This window comes from Micrasema longulum, unplaced genomic scaffold (genome assembly GCF_059751315.1).
Source record: "Micrasema longulum isolate JH-2025_06_02 unplaced genomic scaffold, ASM5975131v1 h1tg000678l, whole genome shotgun sequence".
Lineage (NCBI taxonomy): Eukaryota > Metazoa > Arthropoda > Insecta > Trichoptera > Brachycentridae > Micrasema > Micrasema longulum.
In genome coordinates this window covers 666,417-678,072 of record NW_028277874.1, presented here as the reverse complement: position 1 = coordinate 678,072, position 11,656 = coordinate 666,417, and the positions used below count along the sequence as shown (strand labels likewise).

At 32.5% G+C, this 11,656-nt stretch overlaps 1 protein-coding gene across 2 annotated transcripts in view; it reads right to left on the bottom strand.

Annotated features, from left to right (window-relative positions):
• Positions 1 to 3,364: 3,364 nt before the first annotated feature.
• Positions 3,365 to 11,656, bottom strand: part of LOC148279691 (uncharacterized) — a 22,899-nt gene continuing 14,607 nt past the window's right edge. For both annotated transcript variants that reach the window (XM_088229515.1, XM_088229514.1), the window contains one exon: positions 3,365 to 10,123. In XM_088229515.1, coding sequence (XP_088085641.1) covers positions 3,504 to 10,103 — 6,600 coding nt within the window. In that variant the 5' untranslated portion in view covers positions 10,104 to 10,123 and the 3' untranslated portion in view covers positions 3,365 to 3,503. The remainder of the gene's footprint in view (positions 10,124 to 11,656) is intronic.

Below are 11,656 nucleotides of genomic sequence, written 5' to 3'. Positions count from 1 at the left end.
TTCGAATATCTACGGCTCGTTGTGTGGCTGTAATATATAGCTATCTTTGTAGTTAACAATCATAGAAAAGTTTCAAATAGATTCGTTCAACAATAATGTTTTTTTTTTTTAATCTGAGATAAAGAATATGAAATAGTAAAAGTATTTTTATTTTTTAATTTATTCCAACAGAGAGGGAAAACATTATTGAGAAGGAAATATAAGAGTCTAGGCATTTACAAGGCTTATGACCTGTCACTTTACAAACTGTGTAACATTCACTATTCTGCCCACGTTTAAACATCCACATTTCCTCAACTCTTCCATCTGTTGACTTTTGTGAAGTATAATTGTATTAATTATATTTATCATCATTATTTCCGCAACCGCAGCGTATCTTGACCATTTTTTTTGTTACATAAAGATAAGATGATCAGTCTTACGCTATATTACCTTATATAATTTATTTATTTATTCAACAATGTTTAAGTATGTCCAAATGCTTGCAGACTGGCTGGATTTCCTCCCTAGGGAATTATTTATATTTAAATTTATTTCAACAGAGAGGGAAAACATTTTTGAGAAAGGAATATGGAAGTCTAGGCATTTACAGGGCTTATGGCCTGTCATTGGCTGGTTTAAGTGGCCACTTTACACACTGTGTAACATTCACTATTCTGCCCATGTTTTAACATCCACATTTCCTTAACTCTTCCATCTGTTGACTTTTGTGTGGTTAAGGAGCTGAAACCTTTATTATGTAGGTAAGATTCATCCGGGTGAACCAAATCACCTACTTGGCTACGCCTGAAAACAATTTTCCAATTTTTATACTTTTTTTTACCAGGTAGTTAATTCAACAATGTTTGAGTATGTCCAAATTCTTGCAGACTGGCTGGATTTCCTCCCTAGGGAGTTATTCATATTAAATTTTATAATAATCCAGCCAGTCTGCAAGCATTTGGACATACTCTAACATTGTTGAATGAAAGTCATTATTAAAAAAGGAGTTTTTAAACTGAAACATTTCGTAGTCCCTGGACTTGCACCTGAAGCATAAGACTGATCATCTTACTCTTTAGTAATAAAAATATCAAGGTACGCTGCGATTGGTGTACCAATGCAGTACTGTATGTATCATAAAGTGAGGAAAGGGAATTATGATGACGCTGATGATATAAGAGTATCAAAAGCACGGAGATTTTTGTTTTCGACAGTAGATGTTTTTTTATATTTTTTTATTTAAAAGCCCATACGGCTTTTATATTTTAAAAATGCAGACAGTTACAAGTGATAAAACAAACAAACAAATTGTAAACAAAGTTGTAAGTGAAAATGCAAAAATAAGTTTAGATTTGGTAAATGTACCTATCCAAAATGCGTATTCAATATAATGAATTAATTTTAGCAATAAATTAATTTAATTTTAAAAATAAATAAATTGAATTCTAACAATAAATTTGTTTGTAGAACAAATAAATAAATAAAAGAGGCAGTGATAAAAGTAAAATAATATTTATTATAAATGCTGTTTGAAATTTAATTATAATGCATCAATTAAAAATAATGTCATGTCAATTGGGTGCAATTCTGAATCTTCTTTACCCCCGACAGACTGATTAATTTGAAGGTTTCTATTTTTCACATTTGACTATACTTTTCTTCATACTCATACACTAATGATTAAATATCAAATTTATTTTATTTATTTATTATTTACATACATTATTTAATTTTTTTTTTTTTACAGCACTCACCAAGCCAATTAATATGGCTTGTCGGTAAGATCCTTAACATGAAAACATATGATAACACTGCATAGTTATATAATAATAATTATTACTAACTTAAATTAAGGGGCAAAAAAATTACATGTAATTTCTGTTTTCAAATAATATTTAGAAAAATGCAAAAAAAGCAAAAATAAGTCTATGATATCGCAATTATAAGATAAAAAATAAATACAAAACCGGAATACCAAAATTTATAACAGAAGTGTGTACATAATTAATAGGCACAAAGCCATTTTGAAAACATTATTTCTTAACATATCCATGTCCATGTCCATGTCCATGTCCATGTCCATGTCCATGTCTATGTCTATGTCTATATATATATATATCTATATCTATGTCTATATCATCTATGTCTATATTTATATCTATACCCGTACATGCACACATACATATCCATACACACATATATACACACCCCTATATCTGAACATATACAGGTTGTTCAATTAAACCTGTCACATCCGAAACCACCATGATCAGTATGAGCAAGAAGACATATTGGCATACTAAAATATTTTTTTAGGACAAATATTTTTTTAAAAATAAATATATCAAAAAAAGCAAATGGTTGCTTACCTCTACAGGGGAGAAACGAGGAGGGGGAGAGGAGAGTCTGGCGCTCCCCTCACTTCTCCCCTGCAGAAGTAAGCAACCATTTGTTTTTTTAAAAAATTTATTTAAAAAAAATATCTTTGTCCTAAATATTTTTTTTAATATGCCAATATGTCTTCTTGCCCATACTGATCATTGTGGTTTTGAATATGACAGGGTTCTAAGGACACCCTCTATATACTATGTCAATATTACATATTTATATTCCTGCCTTAAATAATAATCTATATTTACAAATATTCAATTTTATTAATTAATGTTAATGGTTTATAAAACCATTTAAAACACGAAAAAAAAACGAATACGGTTTTGTCAATTCAACTAAAATAAGCGTTTTGGGTAATGCTTAAGGTCGCAATAACGTTTTAAATGAGCATCATCATGTTTGGTTTCACGAACTCTAATTTATTTGACGTTTAAACATCAGTGTGACCATATATGTAGCAAAGTGTAGTCGTATGTAAAAAATACAAATCCACAAATCAATCACTCTCTAGCGGGTAGAGAAGATTCAGAATAGCACACCAAAAATGATTAAAAAACTGTGTAGTATGATAAAACATAGTTGTATACATATATACAATATTTTAAGTTTGTCCAATTGTAGATAAAGACTGGATTTCACTTCCCAGGAAGTTATTAAGATTTAATAATACAAGTCAAAATCTCCGTTAATGCATACACGTTTCCATATTCTCTTCTCTGAAATGTTTTTCTTCTCTGTTGTTATTACATTACGAGTATATAAAACGAAAGGGACGGAATTTTTTTAGAGAAGGGTAGTCTACGCATTTAAAGGTCTAATGCTTCATTGGCTGGTGAAAATGACCACTTTGCACATTGTGTAACTTTCCCATTCTTCCTATCTACCCATTTGCACAGCTTCTCAAAAACCTTTTCATCTCTGTTGTAATATCTTAAAATCTTTAATTCCCTATGGGGTATCCAGTATCTGTTTAAGAAAAATTTGGACATAGCGATTAAAACTATCGCTGAGTACGTAGGTACCATTTTTAATAATATTTTTTTACAAAAAAGTATAGTACATTACGAACTAATGTAACAAAAATTCCAGATGGTTGGAAGTTTGAATATATTGCTTCGTATGAATGCCGGCTAAATAGCTTCATAGATAGTCAAACACGCAATCATTTTATCAAAACCCATTCTAATGGCCATTTGATGGCTTGTTAATTCATCTAAGTAAGTTTGGGCATCTCGAAATTTAACAAATCCATAATTATTTGTTTTTTTGACATATTTCAAAAGCGTTTCAGCAATTTTTGGCGAGTTTGCAATTGTCGCTTCGTGGAGACATGTAAAGCCATCGTTTCTAATGGCTGTAGCGTCGGCGCCATGCAAAAGCAACAACTCAACCAAGTCAAGCCGATTTTTTTCCACTGCGATAAATAAAGGAGTTCTTCCAGAATCATCCAACGCATTAACGTTATTTCCATTCTGCAGTGAATCTAAAACACGTTGAAAATCTTCACTACTAACAGCGCTGATCACCTCGTTTTCAAGACTTTCTATACTTGGTGGTTCTTCAAACAAAACTGAAACAGCCTTATCACCCAATCGACTTTTACTCGCGTCAGTTGGTTCTTTGAAATAAAATCGGATGACTTGATTTTCCTCATATTGACTATATAATACATTTTTCATCTCGATGCGGGTGTCTTTCGTATCGGAATCGTTCTCACCAAAAGTGCTCCCCTGAACAAATAATACTCTTTTTAAAATTTCAATGGCCTTTTCATATTTGAACATGTTTATGAAAACTTTTGCTTTGCAAAATCTACACCGCAATGTTTGTTTGTGATTTAGACCAAATACCGATATCATTATTGGGAGTATTTCTTCGACGATTTTTAATGCTGAGTGCCTTTTCAGAAAGTCATTTAACGAGAACGCTTTTGCTAATTTGCTTTTCAAAGTCATTTTATGATTAGCACCAAGTATTTCATCGCACTCTTCACATTGCCGACTTATAAAAATCAAAGATTCATCGAACATTTTTAAACATTTCATTGCTTTGTAAACCAATAACCCAGTTTTAAATTTGTTGATATGATCTGATGCAAGACCTCGGAATTCGTAAACGTCTGTTAGGATATTGTAAGCTTCATTGATTTTATTTTGCTCAAAAAGTATACTTCCAATATAGTACTTGCTCGTCAGTATAAAGTTGTAATTTTGTCCGGATGTTATGTATCGCTTATGAAAAATTACATTTGATAGTAAATCCCAAGCTGCCTTCAGTTTGAATGTTTTGATATTCACCTTTGCCATTAAAACAAATATTTCCAGAGTTCCTGGATTATCTTTTCCAAATATATCAGTTCGTTCTCTAACTAGTTCTGTCAAATCTTCGATAGCTTCTGTATATTTTTTTTGTTTAATCAGTGCAAGTGATTTTTGTAATTTATCTCCTTGAAATATTTGTGTCAGCGCTTCCGTTGCGGGAAATTTGCTCTCCATTGCAACAACAACAATGGATTTATTATATGTATTATGTGCTCCGAAAACTGCTTTTAGTATATTTTTATCAAGTATCGCCCTTATGTCATCGACAACTTGCGAATTTCCCGTTCGAACTTTATCAAAGCAATTGTCTATTAATTGTAGTAGTTGTCTTATATCATCACTTCTGGCTAAATCAAGAGGAGTCTTTTGATCAGAGTTCACAACGTTATATACAGCGTTATTGGAAAGAAGGGCTTTTGTCATTTTCAACGATGAACGAGATACCGAAAAATGAAGTGGTGTGTTTGTAGTATTTTCGCGTACATTAGGATTAGCGTTATTGTTTAACAGCAGGGTACAAACTTCTTCGTTACCGTTGAGAGTGGCGTAGTGCAACAACGTCATTAAGTTAGTATCGCAAGCATTAATAGATGCTCCTTTATTAATCAAAGAATGAATTATTGAATCGTTCGTTAGTTGATCGTTGCATTTAACAGCTTCAAATAATTGATCAACTAAATTCAATTGATTTACTATTTTTTCAGAGGTAGCACACATAATTGGAGTTTTATTAAGAGAGCATTTTTGATCGAACATTGATCCGTGGTCGAGTAATTCGCTAACCGCGATGGAACCACTTTCAAAATCTGAAGTTTCACAGGCAAAGTGTATCGTTTGTCGTTTTGACTCATCGTTGGCGTTTACATTAGCTCCCTTTTGTATTAAATATTTTATCATTTTCCCATTAGTACAGGCGTTGAATAATGCAGTACGTCCAAGTGAATCTACATCGTTGATATTCACATTACGACTTAAAAAATATTCGATAATGTGTTTGTTGCCAGTAGCAGCGGCTATGTGAATTGGTGAACATACAGATACATTGTTTTGAACTAGAAACTTAACTGCATCCAAATTGCCGCACCGAATAGCAAAGTCGAGCAAAATACTGTAGTTTACATTTAAAGAACAGAATAATAACTCAAAAATATCTTGATTTCGACATTGTATAGATATTTCTATTGGTGATAAACCAATCTTTGTTCCATGATCTGCGTTTTCAATAAGCAAAGTTTTGACAATGTCCACATTTCCACCCAGTACTGCTTTTTGTAAAATAGAGCATGGAGTTTTAGTTTCAACATTATAATTTACGTCAATTTTTGTCTCTAAAAGCTCATCAAAACATTCCTTGTTGCCTTTTAACACCGCTATACTTAAAGCTATCGCATTCTCATCATTCCAGTTACCATCTGCCGCTTGCTTTGCTAACAAATGTTTACATATTATCCAGTTACCATTATCGACTGCTATATGTAAGAGACTGTTACCGTTTTCATCTTTAATAGCTGTATTGATATTTGCCGTATTTAGTAAAAGCTTAGAAGTGCCAATATTGTTAGTTTTGATTGCAACTAAGAGAGGATTTCCAATATTTACGTCAAATTCAATGCGATTGACTTTTTTTGTGGTTAGTTCTCTCAATATATCAGTTTTGTTAGATCTGGCTGCGTAGCATAAGGGTGAGAAATCGTTATCATCAAGCATATTGACATTTGCATTATAATTCAATAATATTTCGACCGTTTTAAGATGATGTCTCATTACTGCTAAGTGAAGTGGAGTTTCGTTTGCATTGGATAGTGCGTTGATTTTGGCTTTTTTATCGAGTAAAAATTTTACTATATCTGCATATCCATTCCTAGCAGCATTATGTAAAGGAGAATAGCCTTTATCATCCTGTGCATTTATACACATCGAGTATTTCTCGTTTAGGAATAACTTGATGACGTCGGATTTCCCATGCAAGCAAGCTAAATGGAGTGGAGTTAATGTATTTAATTCAAACTTAGGGTTGATATTGTTTTCCAGCAGAGTTTCAGCAATAATCTCAAACCCTGCACGGGCGCTCAAGTGTAACGGTGTCAAATCAAACTTATCTAAAACATTCACATTAGCTCCATTTCTTAAGAGAGCCTCAACAATTTGAACATTATTTTGCAGGGCAGCTAAATGGAGTGCGGTTCTTAAGTAGAGTGTATCTCCTGAATCGATATCATTTACTTTAGTCACCAAATATTCAACAATATCTACAAATCCATTCATAGCACTGACTCGTAATGCCAATATTTTTTCATGATTTAGAAAATTCACATCAGTAATATTATCGATAAGTAATTGAACTATATCAGTGTGTCCATTTTTTGCGGCTAAAAAAATAGGTGTTTCTGCAGAGGATGTAATACATGAAATATTGGCACCATAATGAATTAGATGCTGTATTATTTTTTTAACCCCTTTAGCTGCAGATCTGTGAAGAGGTGTTCTTTGGATGTAATCTGGAACATTAACATAAGCTCTGTTGTTTAAGAGAATTAAAACACTTTCTTCACATCCAGATTCAACGGCAATGTGCAATGCGGTCGAATTCGACAGAAACGTTTTTAAATTAACATGGGCACCATTTTTTATAAGTAAAGATATCATTTGAGGAAAAGCGTTGAGAGAAGCAAAATGTAATGGTCGCCATCCTCTACAATTTTTAGCATTTACATTGGCTCCTTGTTCTATCAAATATTCAGCCAAATCGATATATCCATATCTTGCAGCAATATGGAGAGGCGTTTCGTCGTAAGGATCTTCAATATTATCTACATCAGAAAACTCTTCCAAGATAACTTTCACAACGTCCATATACCGGTTAGAGATAGCATAGTGAAGTGCAGTTTCACCGAGACCGTCTTGTGCACTGTGCTCTGCACCTGCTGCCAAGAGTACTCGGCTAGTTTCGGCGAAGCCCTTCATAGCAGCAAGATGAAGGGGCGTCAAGCTATACACATCAGTGAGTTCCGGATTTAAGTCAAGTTCATCAAATAGATACCAAACTGTTTTAGTACGTCCGTGTATAGCAGCGATATGTAACGCAGATTGTTCCACAATGTTTAAAGATTGTGGGTCAATTTTTACTTCTTCTGCTAAATACTTCACCACTTCTAGACTAGGTCCTTTTGCGGCGTAATGAAGGGATGTCCATAAATTAACATCTCTAAATCTTAAATCGTATCCTTTTGATACAAACTTTTTTAAGGCTTCTATATTGCCCTGTTCTAGGACGGCAATCATTTCTACATGAGAGTTGATAATGGACAATCCTAGGTTTGGTTTACTGATAGGTGGAACTGTAGCCGGACAGTAGTTTGGACAAATCAATTCAACTTTTAACATGTTTGCATTCGCTAGAATTGCAAAAAATATATCCGGTAATAATACGTCAACAAGATTATTTCCGTGAGCTAAATAATTGCGTAAATTTTTTGCGACCAATAAAGGAACTTGATTGTCAAGGAAAAGAACGCTTCCAGGTAAATCATCTACATCTGACATAATATCTAGTAGCAACATTTCGAGCATTATCCTTAACTTTTTATCTTTTAAAAACGATACCAAATCATGTTCTTTTAAAACATTTTGAAGTTCTAATCTTTTAGTATTCAGATCAGATGAAGTATTCACATGTTCCATTGGTTTTTTCTTTTTTCTCTTAGTACTTATCTGATTCTCGTACTCGCTTAACCACATTACATTTTTGCTGTGAAAATAAAGTATTCGATATACTTCTCCAATCAACTTTTCTATTTTATTTACAACTATTGAATCTTGTTTAACCCTCGGTTGGATTGCCTCTGAAAACTTTCGAAGTAACTTCAACAACTTTTCAGAATTTTTGGCATCAGATATGTGAAGGGAGAGTGATAGTTTATCAAGGATAATCTTACAAATATTTTTGCTAACGAGGACTTCATCAAATTCCCGTTTTCCGTGTGATGGTCGATTGCACATCATGTATATAAGTTCGAAGCCTATCGGTGCTTCGAGAACGTTACTAAACTCTGCGTATGGATCTTTAATAACATGAGTGATTTCATCAATTATTTCGTTTTCGATGGCATTTGTTTTTCCAATAGTCTGTCGAACTTCCTGAATAAGTCTTTTTACCTTTCCTTGTTCTTTGGTAATAAGATCTTTGTGTGGTAGCTCCATGATGCTAGAAAGACTTAAGTGTTGAAATGTATTGAGAAAATCGTTCGCTTCTTCAGTGCTCTCGCAATCAATAATTTGTTTTAGTAGATTGGTGGTAGATTTAAGTTTCTCGTGATACAAAATTTCCGCTATTAGTAAACCAACTTTTTTGAGGTCGTTTTGAATATTTAAGAAAAATTTTGGTTTTACATTATCTGCTGCAGATGCATGAGAAAGAGTGTTTCGTAAAGCGGTAAGGATTTTTTTAGTTTCTGGCAATGTTGAAGAAAGTAAAAGATCACTAATATTTTTGGAAAGAAACGGAGAAGTGACCGAGTCTTTTAACAGTTCTCCAACCACTTGAAGAGTTCTCTTCACTACCAATTTACCAAGCCTAGTCTCACAATTCACTTCTACAGCTTCGTCGATATAGAATTTCATTTTATCCAAAGAATGAATGTCTCTTACTTTTCTGTAGTCATCACACAAATCGCTGAGTAAAGGATATCGCGATTTTATAGCCTTAACTGTTTCACTGCGTGCCACTATTTTACAAGGCCGGTCAAGGTTCGATATTGAGTCAATTCCTTGTTTTTCTATACTGTTTATCAGTTCTCTGATTGGTTTTTCAAAATTTCGTAAAAAATCTATAACCTTTTTTTTATTTAGGACAGAAAGGTAATATAAGTTTATGTCTCGGTAATTGGATTGGCTGGATACAAAAGATAGCAAGCAAAATTCCATTTCTTCCCAAGGAATCCATTCAAGTGTTGACTTAATTTGTCTCTTCAACAGGTTGATATCCTTAGCAATAAATTTAGCTATGTGCAAAAAGCTGCTATCGTCTACTGACGCTGTGATTTTGCAAATATTTTCTTGAATGATGTCAATTCTCTGTTTTATGCTTTCTAGAGTAACATCAGCAGGTAAAATCTTCGAGTAGAACGTTTGATTGACAATAATGCTCTGGATCATGAAATGCATTTTCTCTGGTAACGAGATGTTGTTTAACAAAACTAGATTATAAGACTCCACCAAAAAAGAAAGTGAGGACGAATCCTTGACTATATCTAATATACATATTTTATCACAATTACAAATAGCGTTGTATAAATCTGTCACAATTTTGGTATCTCCGTTAAGAGATAAATTTTCAAATAAACTTGCCGTCTCCTCATTATTAGCGGATCTTTTTATGATATCGCCTTCAACTCCCAATTCCTCTTCCATTTTTTGGATGTCTGGCTTCGCTAAAACAAAAAATAACGCAACATTATTTTCGTTCCAACAATAACATTTATTTATAAAATAAATTTTATATTTGAAGCACTAACTTTGTTGTTATTCATTGTAACAAAATAAAGAAAAGTACTTTGTGTTAATTATTTTATATTTATTTATAGTTATCAACAAATTCATGAAAATGTAGGTAGCGTCGTGGACGCTGGATTTGGACTTTTTTATGATGAAAGTACATATTTAGGCATAAAAGATTCAAATATCAAAAAAAATAATCTTAAGACAGAGGTTTTTTTTTGTAAATCAAGAGAAAGAGCGCGTTCAACAGAAAAATCGACGCGGTAATACAAAACAATTAGTTTACACAACAGTAATTAAAACATATGACTATTAAACGTGATCACTGATAAAATCAGAGTTCAAGTTCGAGGAATGAAAACAAATAGCAGCTATTATAAATATGGATTGGTGATCTTTTTAATAAATCTATGGCGTCTATGCCCACTTTAACACTACTCCGAGGTAGACAGACCTGAGGTCATTTAAAGGTCATTTCGATAACACAGTATTGATGACGAATTACTTTACATTGAAAGAAACTTGAGGTGTTATCATGTTCGATTGGTAGGTAACATTTACGTCTGTACCTTCTATCAAACTATATAAATATTTATTTATATGCAGCTGTCATTTTTGGCAAGAACGCACGCACAGGTTACAATAACTGACCCATTGACATAACTTAGGTTAAACAAAACCTTAGTTATTACATTTCTTAACGAAATCATGTGGCAGGTATTTATTTATTTATTTATTAATGGAAAGTAAAAATATTACATAAAAAGGAGAAGACATTGCAAAGCTACTCTACTTTCCTCCCTCTCTCTCTGCTTCCATGAACATTTCAATTTAATAGTAAAAAAAATCACAACCAACAATAAATTATTCGATGCAGGTAGTAGATGTAGGTAAGTATAAATTAAGAGTTGAAATCAAATGATTAAAATTAAAAGTAAAAGTAAAAATTAAAATGAAAAGTTTAAATTAAAATTAAGTTAAAAGTTTAAATTAAAAGTTAAAATTAAGAATTAAAATTAAAAAGTTAAAATTCAAAGACAAAATTAAGAATCAAATTAAAAGTTGAAAGTCAAGCAGGAGATAAATTTAAAATGTCTTTAACTGATCTGATAAACCTATGGTATTTACAATGTAGTATGTCGATGTCACTAAAACTGTCATTATAAGTAATCTGTATTCTTCGTAGAGTGCTATTTTTTAAATAATTAGTCATTGAGTTAGGAATGTCGAAGAGTACAGATTGACGAGTTCTACGGACAGGGACTCGATATGAAATGCCTCTAACAATTTCTGGGCTATCAATTACGTTATTAACAATTTTGTATAGAAAGCTCATATCCAACATGGTACGCCGAGTTGCGTGATTTTGAACCTTGTGAAAATTAGCTGACTCAGTCCTACTTGAGAATGAAACATTATTTCTGAAATCTAATTGTCTAAGAAAATAATTTTGAATATGTTCAATA